General features: G+C 35.6%; 1 protein-coding gene across 2 annotated transcripts in view; it reads left to right on the top strand.

Annotated features, from left to right (window-relative positions):
* The first annotated feature begins 17,789 nt into the window (after nt 1-17,789).
* Nucleotides 17,790-22,034, top strand: part of rols (zinc-RING finger and ankyrin repeat domain-containing protein rolling pebbles) — a 144,096-nt gene continuing 139,851 nt past the window's right edge. For both annotated transcript variants that reach the window (XM_013310733.1, XM_013310732.1), the window contains exon 1: nt 17,790-18,375. In XM_013310733.1, coding sequence (XP_013166187.1) covers nt 17,910-18,375 — 466 coding nt within the window. In that variant the 5' untranslated portion in view covers nt 17,790-17,909. The remainder of the gene's footprint in view (nt 18,376-22,034) is intronic.

Below are 22,034 nucleotides of genomic sequence, written 5' to 3'. Positions count from 1 at the left end.
TTATAAGGAAAAAATGGGAAGTGGAAGTGGACTTTCCGGATGAGAGGATGCATGGGAAGGAAAAATTTTTTCTTTCTCTGCATCCTCTTTCGTCATATTCGTTCATACGTCGTTTAAAGGTAAGAAACGCATATGCAATTGCGTCTGTCTATGGGCAACACTTCGCTATTTCAGCGATTTCAGGTGGCCGCTCGCTTGTTTCCCACCTTATGATATAAAAAAAATAACAAACAGAAAATTGTATAAATTAAAGCCATAGCTTCCCTTTTTTTAAGGTAAAACGTGTGTAATCCCAGAAAATGTTTGACACACGTTAGGATTAGAGAAATGCGTTCGACGCGAGTGCGACGCATAAATCAAAGCTCCCTTTGTTTATCCCCACTAATGTAGGGTTGGTACGTTCGAGTCATTCAACCTGAGGTGTGATTCCACATCGGGGCTAGGGTTGCTACAAAAATAAAATGATGGCGCCACTTTCTAAAATTGTTCGTACATCAAAATAGTTCCTCCTTTGATTCCGGACTATAGTTTATTTTACGCTATATATTGTTTATATATTTTGTATAAAAACAAAGTCCCTTGGCCATGTTTTTGAACGCGTTGTAGTTAACAATATTGAATTAATATTCAATGTAAATCATGAAATACAAATAAATTAATATTTTTAGTACAAATGGAGTGGAAACAATATTTTGAAGGTCCTGATTAATTTTGCGAAAAAAGAAAGAATTTTCTTAAGCGATATCGTCTGTAACCATACCATACCAACCAGAGTCGGACTGAATTTCAAAAAGAGGAATTCAAAAGCTTTCAAAAGCCGCACCAAATAGTTTTCCCTCCAAAGGTATTTGAGAGACGGCTGGAGCAACAAAGTGCTTTATAAGTTTTCAAGTTCCATTTTAAAAAGACAAACGCGCCTTCTATTTTAAATTGCAATGTCTGCAGTTCGAACTTTGGCCAAAGTTCTTTAGTTTTAAAACTTACTCTGGGAAAATTGTGCAACATTTTTTACAGTAAACACTCAAGTTTTCCAATAATAAAACTCTGTTTTATAGTTATTACCATTTTTGAAACAAATCTCGTACTCAGAATCACTTAATGATTACTTAAAGGAACTTGATCTTGTATAGAGTAGCGTATATCCGAGTACCAGGGCATCAGAGATCGCACGTAGCGAATTTACGCCTTTCTCTCGATTTCAATCGCGATAAATTGCTGCCTTCCTCGCCTATTATATCAGGCTTCTCTGAAGATCTTATTATCCTACAAAACCCTCAGACAAATTAACCTAGACATAGATGATACTAATTTAGAATCGTCAGCACGTATTTGTTCCTACTAAGGGGCTTAAAGCCCATCCTAAATTAGAAATGACTTGGCCTACGGTACTACTAGGTTGACGCTGGCCTAGTGCAAATTGACTTAACATCTTATGAGTTTCTTCCCAGATATGTGCAGGTTGCATCACGATATTTTCCTTCTTCGACAAAACTACAATTTTTGTTGTTTATATATACGTATCTTTATTTTATATCATGAGGTGGGAAACGAGCAAACGGCCACCTAATTTTGACGATATAGGGAAGCGATTGCGTTTTCTCAATTTGTACACAAATATAATTTTTACATCAATCGTTTCTTATATAGAAAATAGATTAACAGTGTTTTAAAGTTTACATGCTATGTGCCAATTTACAGAACATTCCAGAACAACTTTGTAAAGTTAAATCGTAAATTAGCGCTGGGAACTGATTAATTGACTTTCTCGACTTAAAGGTGTGTTTTACGATAAGATCGGAAATTTATTCTCTCCCGGGAAAAATAGTTAATGTGTAAAATTGTTGGAAAATCTTTTAGTTGTAATACTTTCAATACCATCAGCTCACTATACGTCCCTTCCGAGGGGCTCGGAGCCCGGCTCAGTCACGGGTGATTGGGCCATATTCAACCACGCTGGCCCAGTGCTGGTTGGTTGACTTCACTCGTATCATTGAATTACTTCTCATGTGCAGGTTGCATCACGATGTTTTCCTTCACCGTAAGAACGTCGGATAAATTTACATAAGTAAATTGAAAATCGAAAAACACATTGGTACATGGCGGAATTCGAACCAAGGACCTGCAGATTGCAAGTCAAGTGCTTGACCACTGAGCCTCCGACGCTCAAAGTAACATTCAATAAAATTAAAAGATTTTGCAACAATATTAGTTTCGAAGATTTAAGTTGCCTTGCTTACGAATTGCCTTATTACTAAGTGTCAATGATAAGACATGTACATATACTAGATGCGGCTTCAATGTTCCTACAAACATGGTATAAATTATGCAGCTCTGTCCTCGGCATTTCCAGTAGTAGCCAAGTTTCAGAAATATGGTAATGGTGCAATGTGGCTGCATTAGCATACTTTTCTAGAAGTTTCCAACATGTCACTACATGCTTAGCGTTACTGTTGGCGAACAAACAACTTCTAACATAAAAGCAAACACAAGCGCGAGTTCAACATAAATGACTTCAACAAGTTTCAACATAAATGACAAATACTACTATTGTCATATACTACCCATCGCTCGCGACTCTTTCCGCGTGGAAATAAAAAAACTTAATAAGTAGCCTACGCGTTCTTTCAGACTATGTTCAATATGTGTTAAATGTTATCAAGATCTATTAAGCCGTTCCGGAGATACCTTCTAACAAACATACATACATCCAGACATTTGCAATAATAATATTAGTAAGATAGATATTATCTTTGAATAGTCCTAAAAAAAAAGTTTAGCAAACTTTTGCAACAAACAATACGCAAGTATAAGCGAATACAAAAATATGTCGTCTAACGAGCAATTCGATCCACCATCATTTCCATAATCAAAGTATTTTGTTCGCGTTACAAAGAAAATCCACCCAATAATATATGAGATGTTTTTTGTTCGTAGTGTGTTAAAGTAACAAAATTACATCTTACAAGTAATTGAAGTTTGTTTGGCATACAAGAGTTTTTTTTATCATGCAAACGTATTCAGCCAGAATTGCCAAAAGTCTCCGTCTTATGCCAGCGTAGATAGAAAATAAGATAAAAGTATCGTTTATTTGCATTTATTATCCCCACAGCGAAGGCAAAACAAGTCCATTCATGAAATTGTGTACCTGAAATTATTTCACTGAGAGAACACACAAAAATATCTTTACGAAGATTCTTATTTCGCGAACGTATAATACCATGCGTACTTAACGCCGGCTTGTAATTTGAAACACAACATAATTTTAAAGGCACACGCCAAGTGCAAGCTTCGAACTTCGAGCGAGAACATCAAGCGGTTATAAAGTTTGAATATTGTTATACTTGCGCACATAGCTGAATACCAAGTTGATATCTTTAAAAGAGGTCGCGATAAAAAGTATCTTTGCTTCGTTTTTTCTTTTTGAAATGTGCCTGATATTTTTGACACAATGAGTCTGCTAATGTTCCTCTTTACTAAGCAATATTTTCATCACTTTCATTAGCGTGAAGTACTCGTGAAAAGGTGGGTTGTTTAATAGCTACCTTCTTGAATACGCACTCAGCCTTTCGTTACGTAGACGTTTTTAGGATTTTAATAAAAAAGCTTTTAGCTTCTCGTCTATATTGTCGTACAATTTTAGACTTTCTAAATTAAATATACTTGTCTCTAACTAGAATATTACTAATATTATAAATGCGAATGTTTGTATGGATGGATTTGTTAAATATCTCCAGAATGGCTCATTAGATCTCGATAAAATTTGGCATGGATGTAGAACATAGACTGGAAGAACACATACGCTGAACTTATGTTTTTTTAAACACGCGCGGACGAAATCGCGGGCTTGAGCTAGTTATAAAATATAACTAAATATAATTATCATTAAGTTTGATTGAAATTAATATGGCATTTTTCTAAATTGCAATAACATTAATTTCTATTTTTGTATATTTCTATCCTCGTTGCATCTCTATTTAGCATTTAATGTTGTACCTCTAATTAACGATTTCACGGAAATCCAACAGACCTGCCAATGTTTGTTACGAACCACATCGATGTCTACAATCCCATCAATCGTCAAACACTCAAAGTTAACGACGGTGATAAGCAATTCGGTTGTATTTCCCCTGGCGACTGCAATTCCCCTGGTGACGGCAACAACCAACAGTCAACAGGAAACGAGACGCTCCCGCTTCCGCTGACGCTTCCGACAGTCGACTGGCCGTCTCTCACACCGTGCTGTAATGAGTTAATAAACGTTAATTGGAACTACAATTCCAAACATACTGACGATGATTGCGTCAAACATTGGCACAAAGTTCCTTTTACATTGCAAAATTAAAAAAAAAAAACATTAAAAAAATATATAGAGATGTAACCTTCGCGGTAAGTCAGTGTAGTAAGTAATTTTTTTTTAGTTCGAATGTTCTTTTTATGATACGCTACGGTTTGATATACGGCACATAGAAAATACACTAACGTCTTGACACTATTAATACCAACAGATTCTAAATGTTGGCATTTATATACTACGAGATATTTCATTATCGATAAATCGAAATATCGATATTTTAAAATTTATCAATATTATAAGAAAAAGGTTTTAAACTAATTTAAGTGATGTTCCTTGATAATTATTTAAAAAAAAAAGATAAATAAGGAGGAAATTTATTTGTACATTTGTTTAATAATAAACTAACCTTTCCTTAGTATTAAAGTACAGGTCAAAGGTATCCTAAATTAGTTCTGTTAAAGCGACAAGGGAATAGAACACGAATAAGGTTCAATTTAGGACTTCAGGGGACAATTAACCTAAAAGGGACAGAATTTCAACGCTTAATATTTTTGTTACTTTATTAAGTGGCTAGATCTAGATATTAATTAAAGCATAGATAAAATCCAAATCGCATTTGTTCATCATGAACTGTAATTATGAAATACAATGCAATACATATTACATAAATATTATGATTCTTTTTTTCATTTTAACTTACTGGTATCACTCTAAGTAGTTCAATTTCCTTGACAAGAGATAATATAATTTTAATAAAAAAAAAAATTTTAGGATTTGATTTTTTTTCAAAAGTACATAGTTGTTTTTGTAACAAATACTAAAACATAATTAAACTGAGTTTAAAAATTCAGTATTACTGAACATATCATATATCGATACTATCACCGTACATCACTAGAGCTACATAAACAGTTTTCGCTAAAATATTATAAGAGGAAGTGCGGCCACAAGTTCGCTGGCAGCGGCAACAGCTCGAGTACACCTTTCATCAGACCTCTCAATGAGTTAACATTTCAAGTGCTTAGGTACTTTGCCTGTATATAAAATGTAGTGTTATAACACACTCACGAAAAGTTCAATGACATTTAACATTTATCGTGGGTTTCTGAGACCAAAATCTCCCTTAAAAATACAACGATATGTGTTTACTTATCTCGAATTCTTAAATTTGAAATGCACATAACATGCGTTTTCATAATAATATCTGTTAGAGAATTTTAATTATATTACTTCGAAATTTTACGTACTCTTGAGTAATATACCCAAAATAAGCTACGAGAAAATAAAGCAAAATATCTCCATACATCTTCAAAACGATCTCAATGAAAACTTCGACATATTTATCGCACCTTATCAGGAACTACGTAAAAATTGCGGGCGTGAAATACGTACACCATACAGGGCTCAATGCCCTCGGACCCCCAACGAACGGATGCCGACACATCGTTTCCGCTACTAAAATAACTCGACTCAAATAGCTCGTGCCACAAATGAACAGCGCACTAACGAAGGGCTTTCCGAATTAGATAACCATGATTCATTACGATTGGATCGAGTTCTTGGTGATCAGTTGACGTGTCAAAGATAAATGGCTTTTGTAAGTGATGCCACGTGTTTATAGTAAGGGACAATCTTCAACAAAATGGATAACGATAAGATGAACTCGCACGTGTTGTTTACAGCTGGCTAATGCATTTTTTGTTTATCAACATATAGTAACGAAAATTCTAAAAGAATTACCACAAAACTTGTATGTATAATTACTTTTATACACTTCACTAGCTGTCGCCCGCGACTCTGTCCACGCGGGATTAAAAAATAGATATTGGCCGATTCTCAGACCTACTCAATATGCTCACAAAATTTCACGAGAATAGGTCAAGCCGTTTCGGAGGAGTATGGGAACGAAAATTGTGACACGATAATTTTATATTATATATAAGATTTAAATTGAGAAATTACGTCTAGAAAAGAACACGTAAATCAATTAAGCGAATATGGTACAAGGACTTCAAGGGTACAATGTTTGTAATGAATAAAAGACCATTATAGGCATGTCCGATGTCCTGTCAAAATTCTCCTTTACATATTTGTTAAAAGCTGATTTTTAAATGTGGAAATGTTTCTCGGTAACTCGCAGTTACCACCATGTTTCTGACATACTCGTATTATTTAGAATATCTTCTTCGTATCACAAATTGAGAAGATATTGTTAGAAAGAGAAAATTCTTGAGTCATTTCCTTGTAATTCCTTTATTGAAATGTTCAACAGTACATTGCAAGTTCAACACCTGTTACAAAGTGAAATTTGGCAAAATTTTGATACAAAGGTTGGAAACAGGAAAGGCTTACTTAATTCAAAAAGTTGAGGAAATATTTCCGAGCGGCGGCAACTGACAGCTTGCGGTGAGCCGCGAACAACAAAATGCTGGTGCTTATTACATATTGCAATGGAAATTGTTTGATAGAAATATCTTTAACATATTTTATTATTCCATGTTTGATCGTTTGATGTCCATGTTACATAATTCAAAATTGTTTTAATTATACTGAAATAACTACGTTTTTGTTTATGGCAAACCTTTCTTTGCATCCCCTCCCACCAAATCTACTTCCTCTTCCCATTTAAGAAAGTGGTGAGAAGGGGCAGTGGCCTTCAGCAGGCCCACTCATAAGACGAAACACGGAATTGCTTCCACTTCACGTCTGTCTTCTGTCCTTCGTGCGACAGATGTTGCGGGCTCTATAACTATTATTTAAGAAATTTACAATCATATATAACCGTCCTTTTCATAAAAAAATTGACACAGTTTCCTTGAGTATACGTAATAGATGCATAATACGAAAAAATCTTTTCTTTATTCAGTAATCCTTTCGTAACCAAGCGGTTTGACAAACGTAAATTGAATTGTATCTTTCAAATTTATCTCCTCGCCAGTTTTATTGGGTTTGTAACTTTATATTATTTTCATCATATCTGGAACGATACCTTTTTAAGATTTTATTTGCCTCTCATATAATTATTTTCTAATTTTATTTTGATTGAAATCGAATGGTTTGTTTTGATTTTGAGGCTTTTAGCTTAATACGCAAAGAAATATTTTGGGCCCCTACTTATATAGAGATAAGACGTAACTTGCCATTATAAAAAAATTGTATTGAAAGCTGACACTATATTCGATTACTACTACACAAAAAATATTTTTTCTTAAAAAACGAGTTACAACACTTTACATAAGGACCCATCGATTTATATTATAGTCCCGAGTATAGCAATGTAGGTCATAAACACATCAAAGCTCATTATTGTTTCATTCGACGTAACATTTCCGTTTGTATTTGCTTAGGGTCGAAAGCACTCGACGCGCCGTGACCGGCTTATACAATCGCTGTATTTGAATAAAGTCAATTTTCTTCTTTCAAAAAAAGAACAGTCTGTTTTTTCCAGTGAAGCGAAATGTTGATTTTTAATGTTATTTACTCTGAGCTACGACCGAGGAAATTATGCGAAGGAAACGTCGGGCGTGATGGAGGCACTGTCTGTGGCATTACTACGCCGAATCAATTTCGAACGCCCCTACCACTGTAATACAAACTCGATTTATTTATAACGATTTAACTCGAATGAACTAACAGATGTCCTAAATGAACAGGACAGCGACAGCATTTTTATTTCGGAAAAAAACTTTGTTTAACATAATATTGAGTTTTTTGGTAAACAAAAGTTTTAATCGGTTGGTAAAATAGTCGAAATATGTTTTTATGATTGTAAAGAAAAATTATTTTATTTTTTTCTAACTCGTTTACATATCTATTACTATTCGTTTTATGAAGTATCAGATCTAATGCGAAAATCACCAATTTAAAAGTCGAATAGATTTAATCTTGAATGAATCGAGAACAAATAGTTAATCCGTACCCGGCGGCGAGTCTTATCATCACAAATAATTTCCTATTACAAGCGCACAACTAAGCCGTCTTTCCAATTTTCTAAAACAAACTTTACCCGTCTCAAATCTTAACGCCGCTGTAACCGACGCGACTTTGTGTTGCCAGAAAAAGTATTACACGTACGAGTGTTAAACATTAACGCGATACGGGATTGCGTAGATTTAATATTGAAATTGATTTTGAATTTTTTATTATCTTAGGTGAAAATAATGTCCGTTTATTATAACTATAACAGCGACACCGAGAATTTCTATAGTTGTCAAGGTTATGTTAGTGTCTCGTAAGACGCGTCGGGAATGTTATAATATAGGAATATAGAAGACGTACATACCTCAGCAGTGGGTTCATAGAAACTAGTTAAGTCATAAAAAAACAGTTAAAAACCATTACGAGAAAGTAAGAGAATTACTGTGAGTTTCTGAGACCAAAATCTCCTGTTAAAACACATTTTCAGTTTTGGAAAATATGACAGGGATGACGTTATCTTTTTTACAGAGATTTTTGTCTCAGAAACCAACTGTTAATAATTATAAAAACTACACAAACCTACATCTGTACCTAAATAAAGTCTATCTTTGTATTAAGCTTAAAACAATCGGGCCCCACGTGCGCTAGATTCGCGATAATTGTACGCCTACAGCTGAAAAGTGTGCCTACGCCGAGCCTACAGACGTCAAAACTTAGATGAACAATGCAGTCCCCCTCGCACTACCCCGACCACAACCCGCAACCGCGATACTAATGAAAATGTACAGTGCGCAAAACAATTTTCCATTAAAATTTTTGGCTTACTATAAATAATCAAGTACACAGAATTTGCGTCGGTCGGAGCGTCGATGGCTCAGTGGTCAAGCACTTGACTTGCAATCTGCGGGTCCTGGGTTCGAATTCCGCCATGTACCAATGTGTTTTTCGATTTCCGATTTACATATGTACATTTATCCGACGTTCTTACGGTGAAGGAAAACATCGTGATGCAACCTGCACATATCTGAGAAGAAATTCAAAGATATGTGTGAAGTCAACCAACCCGCACTTGGCCAGCATGGTTGACTATGGCCTAATCACCCTTAAATTAGGGTAGGCTCCGAGACCCTCGGTGGGGACGTATAGTGAGCTGATGATGATGACACGGAATTTCCTGTCATTTATCTACTTTATCTACATAAGTTTTTCTGAGTGTAAGAAAGAGAAAACATTAGATTGAAAAAATCATAACACAACTATAATCGTTACCTATTGTCGTTTTAACATAACATCAGTTCTTACGTATAGGGTTAGGTATTTTATTGTTTTATATTTAGGTCAAGAATGTCATTGTATTTGCTGACGCTACACAAAAAACCCGGTAATATTGAATAGGTGTAAAGGAAAAGGGAAAAATTACAACATCATCATCATCATCATCATGAATATTATAAATGCGAATGTTTGGATGGATGGATGGATGTTTATATGATGGTATCTCCGGGACGACTGAACTGATTTCAATGTCATTTAGTACACATGTAGAACAGAATCTGGAAGAAAACATAGGCTACTCATTATGTTTTTTTTAATTCCGTGCGTAAGTTATCGCGGGCGACAACTAATATCAAATAATTATTTCTAAAGTTGTTGTTCTTGTAAATTTTAAAAGAACGAACAATTGTATTTTCGTGATATTCATCGTTGAATCGAGTAAATACAGGCAATTTGCAATAATGAATTTAATTATCATTTTGTATAGACACCTTTAACAGACAATTTCCTGAACTGATAAATCTTACAAACGAGCGACGTGACGTATTTAATGCCTGCTACAGGGGGTGCAAATTGCCTTGTTTGCTATCTTATTACGAGCTCGCAATAAGGTCATTTATTCGACTCTTCATTTCAACATTTCTTACAGTATCCTTCGAGACTACTATATACTTACTATATTTTTATATAGATTAAACATTGTTTGGTATCATTAGAATAACTTCTCAAAATTTCATCAAAATCTGTCCAATAGTTAGGGACAACATAAAGGATAAACATTAAATTTAAATTTAGAATAAGGATAGATCTGTAATAAAAAATCGAGTTTCTTAAAATGATTTTCATGAGTTATTTTGTTCGGTTTGAAGATTGGTTGCTTAGTAATTTATCTCTTAAGTAACGCTCACAAATATTCAGTGTGCGTAAGAAATCACACTTAGCGAAGTACTAAGACGTCTCGGAGAGCGCCGTTAAATAACACTATTACGTTAAGAGGTGCACGTACTATGTTTGCTATGTGCCACTTATAACCAACATTCCCGTCTCTATTATGACTAGTGTTAGCTACTCGTATTTCAGACATCGTGGTATTAGATTTGCACTTTGTGGAAATTTATATTTTTTGTATCGGAAAAATCTTCAAAGATATATCAAGATCCAACAGTGGTAGAGCCTGCTTTAACATCTTCGCACGAATCGGCCCGCCCGGTGAAATACCACAACCACACAGAAGACAGGCGTGAAGTGGAAGCAATTCCGCGTTTCGTCTGATGAGTGCGCATCCCGGAGGCCTAACTTATTCCTCTTTTCCTTCCCACCCTTTTTCTCATAAGGGAAGGATGGGAAGTGGACTTTCCGGATGAGAGGATGCATGGAAGGGGAAAATGTTTTCTTTCTGTGCATCCTCTCCTCCGTCGATTAAAGGTAGGCAACGCATATGCAATTGCGTATGTTTATGGGCAACGGTCAGTCACTTTCCTATTCAGTGGTTTCAGGTGGCCGCTCGCTCGCTTGTCGCCTTATGATATAAAAAAAATATCCTGACTTAATGGTTGAAATATGACTTTATCATCACATTGAGAGCGTCGGTGGCTCAGAGGTCAAGCACTTGACTTGCAATCTGCAGATCCTGGGTTCGAATCCCGTCATGTACCAATATGTTTTTCGATTTCCGATTTACATATGTACATTTATCCGACGTTCTTACGGCGAAGGTAAACATCGTAATGCAACCTGCACATATCTGAGAAGAAATTCAAAGATATGTGTGAAGTCAACCAACCCGCACTTGGCCAGCGTGGTTGACTTTGGTCTAATCACCCTTAACTCAGGGTAGGCTCCGAGTCCCTCGGTGGGGACGTATGGTGAGCTGACGATGATGATGATGTTAATAGCTTTAGCAGTTATACCATCTTACTAAGATTTTTAGTTTTAATTCTTCAACGACTATCTAAACTAGACTATGATTCTTCATAAGGCTATTTACAAAAATAGATACTTCGCATCAGCACTTAAACTTTTAATTTCTAATTAATAAAATGCTTTAATTATCTAGCATGTTTACTTTATATAAAATTGCGTTGCAATAATGCAATCTATTAAAAGAATGCATTGAGTTACGCTGATAATGGAGTCTGTTACGTGTGGGATGAGCGTGCGGAAGCTTTTAGCTCTAAATATCCAATACGTGAACGTGTGATTCATTGGATACCTATTCGCTGAAAGCTTTTTTACATCGTAAAGTTATGGCAACGGAATATCGAATTGCATACAAGATAACTAATGGATTGACCGACTTACGATGACTATGGGCTCTGATTGCTACTGTGTTGAGCTGATTGCGTAATAATTGTTATTTGACGTTTTACAAATGTTAAAAGGAACGTATTATTAATTTAAGATTACCGGTAATTGAGCTTATAGATTAAAATTTTGTTTTTATAAGATAATAGGGCAAAAGAGCAGCAGGAACATCGAGGGATTCACCGACGCCCATAGACACTTGCAATACCAAAGGAAGATGCTTTGTCAATCCCATATTCCAATCCGTCTTTCGACTATTTTTAACTGTATCTAATCATAAGCTTAGCTATATATAGAACATATTTATTTTTTATTAAATATCATAAGGTGGCAAACGAGCGAGCGGCCACCGGAAATCGCTGAAATAGCGAAGTGACCGTTGCCCATAGACATACGCAATTGCACATGCGTTGCCTACCTTTAATCGACGGAGGAGAAGATGCACAGAAAGAAAACATTTCCATGCATCCTCTCATCCGGAAAGTCCACTTCCACTTCCCATTCTTTCCTTATATGAAAAAGAGTGGAGAGGGAAAGAGGACTAAATTAGGCTTCCGGAACGCAAACTCATCAGACGAAACGCGGAATTGCTTCCACTTCACGCCTGTCTTCTGTATGGTCGTGGTATTTCACCGGGCGAGCCGGGCCAATTCGTGCGAAGATGTTAAAGCGGGCTCTACCACTTTTAAAATGATTTACTGTATTTGCTTATTCTGAAATAAGTCAATAAACTTTAACATTTATTACCTTGATCCTGGTATCAATCTTTCTGCACGTTTCTCTCAGATTTTTCTCAATCTTCGATATCATCTAACATGTTCCAGTATGTTTTTGTTATTCAGTGTTGCTACCAGTCATTTATCTCTCGTGTAGAGGTAATATAACACGGGATTACCTCCCTCACTCCCCTTACTGCTACGTAGGTACTTTGACATTTAAGTCTGGACCTGGCAAGCGTATTCCCCTCTGTAAAATAACAATGAACAGTAAGTTTAAAAATTGCTTGCTTGTGTGCTCGTTTCGTGCAGGGCCGGATTTAGCATTGCGGGCACCTTGTGAGAGATTTTTGTGATGCTCCCTTTTTTGGTGTCGGAAGATATCTTCCAAAGACGGCATTTTAGCTGGACGCCCCCTTATGCCCGACGCCCTCGTTTGTCCCACATCAACCTACCCTATCTCTTCATGTCATACATTGTCATCTTTGTCATCTTTATTTCTCACCTGTCCCCCCAGTGAAAAGTAACAGAATTTATTTTCTAAACCTTCGTAAAACGGCGTCTCTTTGCCTAGTCCGTTTATCTATAGTCAAAGTATTACGTTACCTTACTGTTAACACATTGTTATGTTTATTTCAACGCTATTCTTTTAAATCATTGAGAGCTGAGGATTTCAAAATACGTGGTGCTGTGCGTTGAATTTAATATTTCACGAGCTGCAATTCTCACTAAGATTCTGTTTGAAGCTCGCTCTTTTATTATTTTGCTAGAGAAAGTAATTCCGGAGTTGAAATCTTTATTATTGTAAATTGTTACATTAACATGTGTTATGTTATCCTGTTTTTACTGAATCTTTGTGCTTATATCATAACTGTGGGATTGTTTTTGACACGATATTACTCAAAACATATTATAGTAGCCTTTTCATGCATAAGCGTATAGAGATTTTTCATAGTATTAGTATACGTAATTTCAACAGTGGTAGAGCCTGCTTTAACATCTTCGCACGAATTGTCCCGGCTCGCCCGGTGAAATACCACGGCCACACAGAAGGCAGGTGTCAAGTGGAAGCAATTCCGCGTTTCGTCTGATCAGTGTGTGTCCCGGAGGCCTAATTTAGTCCTCTTTACCTTCCCACCCTTTTTCTTATAAGAAAAGGATGGTAAGTGGAAGTGGACTTTCCGGATGAGATGATGCATGGAAAGGGAAAATATTTTCTTTCTGTGCATTTTCTCCTCTGTAGATTAAAGGTAGGCAACGCATATGCAATTGCGTATGTCTATGGGCAACGGTCACTTCGCTATTTCAGATATTTCAGGTGGCCGGTCGCTCGTTTATAACATAAAAAAATATCTTTGCGGCTCAAGATCATCTGCACGCTGTGTAGTTCCATCTTTTTATGCCCGCTACATCTAAAATTGTACTCTCCGTAGCACTGGTGCGATGTTTCGGGCCGCCAAAATATTTGATAACGTCTATATTACGTTTGGTAATAATGTTCCAGCTGTTAAATTACTCTAATCGATCTATCTAAATCCTTTAATATTTGGAATTTGAGATATTTAAAAAGCATCAATATATTTTCATTCCTATTTCTGAAGCTATTGACTCTATTTGCGAAGCCATTTCACATACCTTTCTTTAGACGTAAGCTCTTTGGCTGCTTGCAGTTTGGCTGCAATTTGCTGTTCGTTTTCAAAGAATTCGACATTTTTGTTACCCTCGCCCGCTTTCGTAACAAATTCAATTCCTTATTTTATGCGTCTCCGAGAAGACGAACGTTTCTACTGAGATATTTTTTAAAATAAACATTTAGATATAGGGTTTTTACTATGTAAAGGATGAACTCAAATTGTAAGTAATATGTCTTCAAAGTGACGGAAATGCAACAGATGTATACATTCCGGTTCTAAACAGACAGACAACAAGATTATTTTTATTGAATTATGTCTCAGACAGGACATTCATTTCATTGTAATAATCTTATCTATTAGTTTACTTTAAGTTTTTTTTTATATCGACAACTACGCAAATTTTTGAATATTAAAAATTTCCTCTACATAGTAACTATATAGTAGCTATCGCTCGCGACTCCGTCTACGCGGTTCAAAACTAAACTTAATAAGTAGCCTATGTGTTCTGCCAGATTGTTTTACGTCTATGCCAAATTTCAGAGCGATCCGTTCTGTTCCGGAGATATCTTCAAACAAACATCCATCCATGTAAACATTCGCATTTATAATATTAGTAAGATAGTAAGAAGTAAGATTTTAACAATTCTTAAAAAGAAAAGAATGTAATTTTATACATAAGAATGTATATAACTCATATGCAGTGTCAAACTTAACACGTTAACTGCCATGTCGGGCTATATGTCCGACAAGCTAATGTTTCAATCAGGCCGTGTCGGACTATGTGTCCGACGAATTGTAAATATGTAAATAATAAGTATATGAGCAATGTAAATAATGTTTTCAAATGGTTAAAAAATTAAAAAAAAAATCGAAAAATCATTCTCGCAGCTAACGTGTTAAATTATTAGTTGCCAGAAAGATACGCAAGTTGAAAATAAAACGGAGGCCATCGTGAAAAAGTTTTGAAACTGACCAGACAATGGAGCTACACAATTTCGCAGCTCTGAAAATTTGTGAAATGAATACACTGTACTGGACAATTTGAAATTCACCAAAGTTACACGACCGACATTACACTGTGGAATACAGGGACGGATTTGCTTTACTATTTTTGGTGCTAGCGTTTTGACTAATGAGTCATATTTTAGTTTCTTGTATCGTATATCAACTATATATTTAGATAGATTTTGTCTTTAAAATGTTAGGAAATAAATCCGATACTGTGCCGGTGTATCGGCGCAACACAAGCCTTATTAAATTGTCAAAGTTTACGTCCCCTCACGAATCAATCTGACACTTGCTTTGATAACGAAAGCGCGCCATTCGCGCCAAAGGATTTTAAATAATAATGTCTAAAAAAAGTAATAAATATTAAAAGATTAATATTTTAAAATAGCGATCAAGCTAAAGTCTTATTCAAGGTACGAGTCCAATGGCCCGCGTCGAACGCACCGCACGGACGGATTAACGGATTTTCTTGACGCAGCGCTATTAAAAATTATACAAAGCAAATTTGAATCCGTTACGAGCCGCGGGTCGATGTACGCGTACCTTTATACAAATAAAACTAAACTATTTAACCAAATTATTCTTATTAAAACGTTATTTATATATTCTCAGTTAAAAAAAAAACTTTGTTTCTATAAAAGACACACGATTTAATCGTATAATTAAGGACGGTATAATGTCAGAGGCATGTGTTTCACCCTTAAAATTGTTTCCACGCAGACCTTAATTAAATAATTCATCCCCTGAGGTTCACATTGGTGCGGACATTTCGTACGAAATGAGATTGAATTATAGTAATTAACCGACTCGTTGGAACGGCGATATGTACTTACAGTCACATGGATTTCATTTCATATGCACTAATGTAAATTACACCAGGTCAGTTACACAGAGCAGGAGACACTGCAGCTGAGTTAGACAAAATGCATTGGCTTCGACCTGATACCATAGCGATCTTCAAAAATGTGTAGAACTGACAATAACGTTCGATAAGTCATATGATTGTCGCACGTCAATTTCATATATTTTTGAAATTCGTTATAGAATCGATTCGAAGCGAATGCACTTTGTACAACCCACCAGTACTGTTTCTACTTATACTTACAGTCAAAATATTATTGTTGTGTGTGTCTGTGTGTGAGTTGTGTTTGATTATGTGCGTGCGTGTGGGTTTAACATATTGTAATACTGCACCGTGTACTGCTCTATCCCAATTTTTTGCACACGTATGAAGTAGAATCACGAGAATCGTTCCCCGAACATTATGCGGGAATAGTAATTACTATTGTAACAAAATTAAATGACTGAATTCATTACAAACGCGTCAAACGTACCAATCGATTTATTATGCGATTCAAAAACACATGACATGTTTTTGTCCTAATGCTTCGTCTGATAAAACTGACGTGTAGTCAAATTTAATTTATCATCTTGAAGTCTATACTTTTTTTATATCATAAAGTGGCAAACGAACGAGCGGCTACCTGAAATCGCTGAAATAGCGAAGTGACCGTCGCCCATAGACATACGCAACTGCATATGCGTTGCCTACCTTTAATCGACGGAGAAGAGGATGCACAGAAAGAGAACATTTCCATGCATCCTCTCATCCGGAAGGTTACTTCCACTTCCCATCCTTTCCTTATAAGAAAAAAAGTGGGAAGGGAAAGAGGACTAAATTAGGCCTCCGGGACGCACACTCATCAGACGAAACGCGGAATTGCTTCCACTTCACGCCTGTCTTCTGTGTGGTGTTTCACCGGGTGACCCGGGTCAATTCGTACGAAGATGTTAAAGCAGGCTCTACCACGGTTAAAGGAGTGTCGACTCGAAATATAGTTTGCTCCCTACTCTTATAAAAAACATACAGACACTCAAATTTTATTTATAACATGTATAGATAATCTGGAAAAATTATTTTGTAACCTTGAGATATTATAATATTCTTAGAATTCTTATAAAAGATCTAATTAAAGGAATTGTTTAAAGTATATTACATTGTCTAGGTACTGGCTGCATACGCGTTTACTTTAAGCGTATTCAAATAAGACAGTAGTACGACATGTGAAATGCTCCCGGCTATCTCATTTCCCACGCCGCGGTTCCTCTTGTTATATGATTCCATTTCTCCTTTTTAAAAACGTTGAAGGCCTTTGCTCTTTGAGTTGCTTCGGTTTAATTTCCTGTCCCGTTACTCTATTCCACAAATCTTTGGTAAAAATTTAGATATATTCACGATTTCGTATCATACTTTCTTTTGTAAAATTATATTTATATAATATTATTTTTAGCAATATCTCCGTATTTAAATCTTATTTTGACTTATCAGTGACGAAAAATAAACTACTTGTCCGGTTACATATAACCACCAACCAACAGTTGAATTTCAGAAATAATTATTTGTGTGAGGAATTATTGTAACCATGTTTGTGTCATGAGTAAAACCACTGATTAAGTACAACGCCATCTATGGACAATTACCAAACTTATACACGGCAAAAGCTTACCAAAGAACTTTCGTTTTCCGAAAAAGTTTTGTCTTTACAACATCTATCAGTAGATGGCGCTGCAACTAAAAATTACCAAACTATACTATTTACTTATGTAAAATATTTAACATAGTATTTTCTTTTGTTTCAGATACCCATCTGCTTAAAATCTAAGGGCCAATAAACGAATAATTCCAAAATGCATTAGTCAAATTATAAAGTTCCTAAAGCAGAATAGTTAAGATTTAGAATTTAAAAAACGAATACAAAAATGTATAATTCGAACGAATTTTTGCACAGCGCGGGCGTGAGCCGACACATGCAAGCGACTGGGGAGGCGCCTTCACAAAAGACGAGTATGAAACGTCGCTCTTGTGAAGTGCCTTTAGGGGACATATCATCCAATAACTTCAAAGTATCATTAGGAGATATTACGAATGAAGGTCCTAATTACGATTGTCGGTCACTTCGTTCAGTGAAGTCTGAAGATACTCGTTCTTTGCGGTGTTATAGGCCGATAGATAGTAGGAGCGTCAAGAATTTTCGATCATCCTTAGTTGACATTTCTGCATATTCTCTCTCGCGACCGCCAAGTTACGATCAACTGTCGCGCCGTTCCATGATAGATGGCGCTGATTGTGCTGGCATCACTTCCAGTATCGAAGGCGTACTGTGGTCAGACGAAGAAGAGAACGAGTATTTCTATCATGAGAATGTAACTTCAGCTTGGAATCAAGGTCAGTGAATTCTTATTTTTTATCGACTTTATTATAAATAAACATATGACTTTAAAAACAACATTCATGTCGTTTCCTAGTACTTCAATTTTGTCGATAACTACATCACTAATAGTTGGTTTCTGAGATCAAAATCTCTGTATAAAACATATCGTAATCCCTCTCATTAGTTTTGACGAAATCAGAAGTAATAATACGTTTTATACGGAGATTTAAGTCTTAGAATACCACGTTAAGAGTTATTTAAGGGAGACACTTAGCGCCCATGACTCTGAGTACCGTAATAGCTGTTATTAAGTCATGAGATCGAATTAAAACTATGGTCATGACATACAGACGGTAAGACAATAAGTGATCCTATAAGGGTTCCTTTTTTTCCTTTCGAGGTACGGAACCCTAACTAGAGAAATAGTTATTGATGTAAGTAATGTAGTTATTTAACATTTAACATTAACTTAGAAGTCACTTAAAAGGTTTAGTTGTGGATTATGATAAATCGACCAGGTCACACGCAACAATAAATATGTACTTCTTAACACATCAATGATTGTTCGTTATTTGATCTAATTTGCAGACTTTATTTTTCTAGTCTATTAAATTTGTTCTCTATCGTCTGTTTGATGAACTTTCTAACCGTGGGTTTCTGAAACTAAAATCTCTGTTTCAAACAAATTGTTTGGAATTGCCAATGGCAGGGATGACGATATGTTTTATATGGAGACTAGCTGTCGCCTCGGACTACGTCCGCGTGTTTGTCTAAAAAATAAAAAATAAAATTTTGGGGTGGACTACCCTTAACATTTAGGGGGATTGAAAATAGATGTTGGCCAGTTCTCAGACCTACTCAATATGCACGCAAAATTTCATGAGAATCGGTCAAGCCGTTTCGGAAGAGTATGGGAACGAAAATTGTGACACGAGAATTTCATATATAATATTTAGGTCTCCGAAACCAATGATTAGTAACCATAAGACGCCCTCTGACGGGCATTGGCCTACCCCAATTGCCACGATGATCGGCGGATATCTTGTTTCCTTATCTGGAATTCCTGAACTTAAAATGTATTGGTATCGTCCTTAGAAACCCACGGTAAGAGTTACACATTTATATTGACCTGTGTTTGATGATGGGTTCAATGACCTATTGATGATGATCAATGATCAATAGCCTCCCGGACAACTCATTTGCATAACGACCTGCCCACGTAATGACCCGTTTACATTGCCCCTAACAAATAGAAACGCTTATTTTATCGTATTCATTACTTATAAAAACTCATGTTGGGTTAAAACTTAAACTACGAGTAAATAAGTAAAAACTAACTGAATGATAATGGCGATATACTAAGAATGTGGTATATAAAGAGAGGATTTACTAGCTGTCGCCCAAGACTCCGTCCGCGCGTGACTAAAAATTGATGTTGGCCGATTCTCAGACATACTCAATATGCTCACAAAATTTCATGAGATTCGGTCAAGCCGTTTCGGAGGAGTATGAGAACGAAAATTGTGACACGAGAATTTTATATATAAGATGAAAGTGGAAGACAGGACCACAGTCTCTCTCTCTCTCTCAAAGTGCCTCTCCATTTAATGGAGGTTGGTCGTCAGCTCAGTGAACTTGATACACAGGACCACAGTAAATATGATAATTCGTAATGTCTGTCTATGGCCTAAATGGCACGTTTTCATTACCAAGTGAAGTGTCAGAATCATTAGTGAGGGGACATAAACATCGACATTTTAATAAGGCTAGTGTTGTGCCAGTACACCGGCACAGTGTAGGATTTCCTAACACTATTTACTTACAATTTATTAAAATGCTATTCACAAAAAGAAACCATAAAATTGAAGATGAAAAATAATCGCTTATTAAAATTTCCTTTAGTTTTTTAAAGACCTTATTAAGGTAACTATCACGAAAAGTTACTCGTTAAAAATTAACAACTATATTTTTCTTGAGTTAAACGTTTTTAAATCGATTTGCGGTACAACGGACTGTATTCCAACTTTTACTAACTATATAAAGAGATTTTAATATACATCGGTGCCCATTGATGAACAAATAAATAATTAAGGAATTCGTACTCGGAATGATTGTGCGTATAGCGAGGCGATTGACATATGTAAAAAGCTGTAGCAATTTTAGGTGGTAATTATGAATTTAAAAATATTAAACATTGCGTTACGTAATATTAAAGTAAGTTAGTTTTAAACATTGACTCCAATAGTGAGTAGATAAAGGCTAATGATGATGATGATAATATGATGATTATATTTTTTTTTTCGGTGGCTCAGAGGTTAAGCACTTGACTTGCAATCTGCAGGTCGTGGGTTCGAATCCCGCCTTGTACCAATGTGTTTTTCGAGTTTTCAATTTACATATGTAAATTAATCCGACGTTCTTCCGGTGAAGGAAAACATCGTGATGCAACCTGCACATATCTACAAATAAATTCAAAGATATGCGTGAAGTCAACCAATCCGCACTTGGCCAGCGTGGTTGACTATGGCCTAATCACCCTTAACTTAGGGTAGGCTCCGAGCCTCTCGGTTGGGACGTATAGGGAGCTGATGATGATGATATTTTTTTAAGAAAAATATTAGCAGATTTTTTTCTAAATTTACTAATATTTCTTTTACCATTCCAACTAAGCTCTAGGCTTGTGCTAGGATATGGTTTACGACAATAGTCCAATGGAGAGATTATATAGATCTATATCCGTGTATCTATTTACAAAGAAATAATTTACTAAAGTTCTTAATTAGATATGTTAAGAAATTAAGAAAAGAGGTTTGATACAAACATAAATATATTCGAATCTTTTCTATTTTTTTTAAATATGGAATTCCATGTCATAATTTTTTCTTTGCTAAAAATGTTAATCAAAATGTATGCTTATTGGATCTAAACGACAAAAGGAGTGTCTTCATTTTGAGTTCTTTATTTAAATCTACAATTCCTAAACCAATTCTTAACAACACATAAAGTACCGATGATAATACTGACAACGCATTAGCCCTTGTTTCCAAATAGTTAAATCTCACTAATATTCCGGAGATCTCTCTCAATAATATTAAAAAGAAATTTAGTTAAAACACGATAAACTGTAGTTGTTAATTTTAACTAAACATGCCACATCAATTTTCTCTAATCATTTAAAGCTCCTCGTTAAATAAAACAATCTCACTGATATCGTATGCGATAAAGATATCGTACGCTTTTAGAATAGCCGCTTTTATAGCGGTACTTAAGCAGTTTCGAGATGCAGAGTTACTTCATACCAATTGCACTTTTTTGCTAATAGCTGTTTACCAAATTATCTTGTTATATTCAATGTTCCGTTGATTGTATCAATTTCCTTGCGAAAGTTTGTCATTAATTTTAGACAAGAAAACTCAGCAGTAAGTAACAAGCTTTTTGTGTATCTTTAATATGAGATACTAGCTGTTTCCTGCAACTCCGACGACGCGTAAAAAAAAACATAATAAGTTTTCTATGTGTTCTTTTAGGCTATGTTCTACACGTGTATTAAATTTTATCATAATCCGTTGAGCAGGTACGGAAATACCTTCAAAAAACATCCATCCATCTATACTTTCGCATTTATAATAGTAAGATGTTAAGTGGTCCGCTGAATATTTTTTTATATGACAAA

Source organism: Papilio xuthus, unplaced genomic scaffold (assembly GCF_000836235.2).
Source record: "Papilio xuthus unplaced genomic scaffold, Pxut_1.1 DF827714.1, whole genome shotgun sequence".
In the NCBI taxonomy this organism is placed as follows: domain Eukaryota; kingdom Metazoa; phylum Arthropoda; class Insecta; order Lepidoptera; family Papilionidae; genus Papilio; species Papilio xuthus.
The sequence above is the reverse complement of the archived record's forward strand: the minus strand, read 5'-3'. Positions and strand labels throughout refer to the sequence as shown.